Here is a 3222-nt window from a genome sequence, read left to right on the forward strand (position 1 = left end):
GTTCATCTGGCGCTAGCTGGTCCAACCAATGACGGATCATACTCAGCTTCCTCGGCGTACAGGTCGTTCTTCATCGGGATGTCGACCATGCTAGGTGCTAAGGAGATATGGAAAGCTGCAACGCCACCCAAAGGTGAAGCTTGTTCTTCTGGATCGCCATGCACGGGCGTCTCTGGACCGGGGATAGACCTTCATCAGGACAGTGATGCTTGTGCTCTCAAGGCAGCGAAACAAACGGACATGCTCATGTCTTGCGTCTACACAACACAAGAGAAGTCTGTCTCTAAAATACATGCAGTGAGAAAAAAAGATTCTCAAAATTACATAACAGCATGAATGAACTGCCCGTGTTTAAAGATCATTAACATAGAGCTAGACATAGCACAGTCAACATCTTCTGTGACTAGACCAGCCCAGTATCGAAGATGGGCAACTGAGGATACATTGAGCTTCCAGGGTGATCACAGATACAGAGCTTAAGCCATCACAATGGCAAAAGATAAAAGAGCATTTTTCTTTCTTGATCATCCTTACAAACTTATGCTATCTAAATCATATTGTAAATATGTAATGCTAGATTAGATTGCAAACAATGATGACTTAATTTTCAACAATGCTCGCCGCACCATAAGTTTCTGTGAACACTACAAGACCATATTTGGGAACCTTTGCAAGTGCGTCTAGCTGTAGCATCTGCCTGCTCAAAACATTCCTTCTCTGGCTACAATTCATCCTACCAGTAGGACAAGTAACACCTGAATCACTCAGGTATGAAAAACAAACCAAAAGAAAAAGAGAACCTTATTGTGCTCAAAACAGTTCATACAAAGAAGCAAGTTATTTTCCCTTCTTCTGTTCTGGAGCCCTTGATCCGATAATGTTACAGATGGGCTGATCTGGTGACTGAAGCAGCTTCAACGCAGGATGAACTTTCAGATCGCGCATCAACAATTTCTGTCCTACATCCAACTCACTTAGATCCACTTCAATGTACGGTGGTACTATGTCAGCGGGACACAGATACTTGACCGTTCGTTTTATGGTGTTGAAGTAGGCTCCTGGAGTTTCAATTATACACATTAGTCCAGATGTTAACACAGCAAAGGAGGCAAATATGAAGGTTTCAGCCATAATGCAGGTAAAGCTTGAGCATTGTGGCCAAATTTTTTTGAAATGGGATGTTCAGATACTGGATCAGTGATTGACACAAAAGCGAATGAACATAGCAACAAGACAATAAACAATAGCTAAACATTTTTCAACAGAAATGAACTCTTCACTTTTCTTTGGCATGGTTCAAGAGAAATGTTTACAAGTAACCAAAGTATTCTTTTAATGATTCTGTTCCATTTAAGATAAAAAGCATAGATAGAAAATATCAGCTTTCTAAAATCAAAGGCCTCCCATTTGATGTTTAATTTGTGCAAATTGATGGATCATCATAACATGCTACGAACCTTTCCTGAGACCAGGCGAGGCATCCTCTCCAATGAACATCAGAGGAACATCTATTTTGAGAAGCGCAGAAGAAGGTGCTCTCATAAATGTGATATTCAGTGGTTCATCAGTGCCTGCATGCAGGTGTACCTGAATGTCCCAACAGATCCCACATTAGTCAACATCGCAATTCTTCTAGTGTGTATAGAAGGTAATATAGTGCAACATACATTGGATTAGCCATCACCTAGTAGAAGGCCAAGAAAGACAGTAGGCAATCAAACAATTCAAAATCATACTCAGCAAATAATGATTACCCAAAGAACAAAGAACTGAAATTAAATGGATCCGCTTGCATAAGGCATTGCTGAACGGGAGAATTGCCAATTGAATATGGATGCCACAGATCAGACAGTTCCAGAACGATCGTAATGCAAACTGTGAGCTCACTTAAAGCAAGTGTCTTAGTTTATTGGTCAATTTCATGTTTTCTACAACTAGATCAAAGTTCAATGAAAAAGCATAACCACAGGGACAACATTCAACCAAGGGGTGTCATCATCTTGTTCAATAAACTAATCTAACAGATCTTTTGCTCAGATACCTCTGAACCAGCGTAACAACTGACGTTCAACAAACTACTTAGGTCACGCTGCCATTCAATTGTATTTTTATACCGTTTGTAAAGCCACTGCTCAATCTTGTTTTCCACATTCCTCAACAAGTCAACACCGTCTTCATAGACAAGCTTAAACATTCACCAAGAAATGGAGCAATTATAGAACCGTAACAGAATTTTTTTTTTCAATCCAAAACACACATCCGTGTCTCCTAACGACACCCTTGCACAAAAATGCCTGCGAGTCCTTCAGTTGAGTTGTGCAAGCTTTTAAAAAATGCAGTAACCCCTAAGCCATCGTCGCAGACAAATCGACACTAGCAATTATACTACAAATCCAACAGAAGACCCACGCACACCTTTCGGGGTAGGACGCGGACGCTCTCGATGAGTTCACCCTGCCCGGCGTGTTCTGACCACACCTGCAGCCTGAACAGCCTGGAGAGGAAGAAAGAGCGACCGAGGTGGTCGACGAGCTTGCGGATCTGCTTTGACTGAACGGAGACGAGGCGCTTGTTGCCGCCCTCCTGTCCGTTCTCCTGCTCGAAGACGACGGCGGGGACCCGCCCGGCCTTGCGCTCCTTGGCGGCCACGTGGCGCCCCGAAGAGGCGCGCGGCACGGCGAGGATCACCTCATCGTGCTTGGCGTCTGGCCGCGGGTGGCCCGGGAGGTAGTCGTACGGCGGGGAGAGCGGGTCGACGGCTTGGTGTGGGGACACGAGCGCCTCAGCGGCGGCGGCGGCGGCGAAGTGGCGGCGGAGGAGGGGGAGAGTGAGGGTTTGGAGCGGTCGCCGGAGGAGCATGGTTGAGCGGCGTAGGGTTTTGGGCGAGGTGCTGCTGGCCTGCTGGGGGAGTGGCTGGGTCTGGGTGCCTCGGCCTGTCCTTTGGGGGAAGAGTGGAGCGATGTGGGGTTGGGGTTTGACTGTGGGCTCTGGGTGTTGGGCTCTGTGAGGCCCATTATTATATTTTGGTAAAATTTTTTGGTTTTAAATACTGTTTGTATTTGATAATTATTGTTCAACCATAGATTAACTAGGCTCAAAAAATTTGTTTCGTAAATTATAGATAAAATATATAATTATTTTTTTTAATTTATATTTAGTGCTCTATGCATACGCCGCAAGATTCGATTTGACAGAGAATTTTAATTTTTTGGAAATTAAACC

At 44.4% G+C, this 3222-nt stretch overlaps 1 protein-coding gene across 1 annotated transcript; it reads right to left on the minus strand.

Annotated features, from left to right (window-relative positions):
- Positions 399-2935, minus strand: LOC8082181 (50S ribosomal protein L25). Its single transcript, XM_002458038.2, has 3 exons — positions 2416-2935; positions 1458-1587; positions 399-1058 (listed from the first exon to the last, which is right to left on the minus strand). Exons 1-3 carry the CDS (start codon positions 2857-2859, stop codon positions 838-840), a joined length of 795 nt encoding a protein of 264 aa, XP_002458083.1. The 5' UTR covers positions 2860-2935; the 3' UTR covers positions 399-837.

This window comes from Sorghum bicolor, chromosome 3 (assembly GCF_000003195.3).
Source record: "Sorghum bicolor cultivar BTx623 chromosome 3, Sorghum_bicolor_NCBIv3, whole genome shotgun sequence".
NCBI lineage: Eukaryota > Viridiplantae > Streptophyta > Magnoliopsida > Poales > Poaceae > Sorghum > Sorghum bicolor.

Coding starts and splice junctions, on each gene's coding strand:
- LOC8082181 (XM_002458038.2), bottom strand. CDS start 2,859: ATGCTCCTCCGGCGACCGCTCCAAACCCTCACTCTCCCCCTCCTCCGC. Junction 1,588..2,415: donor TCCGCGTCCTACCCCGAAAG/GTGTGCGTGGGT, acceptor TGGGACATTCAG/GTACACCTGCATGCAGGCAC. Junction 1,059..1,457: donor CTCGCCTGGTCTCAGGAAAG/GTTCGTAGCATG, acceptor TTGAAACTCCAG/GAGCCTACTTCAACACCATA.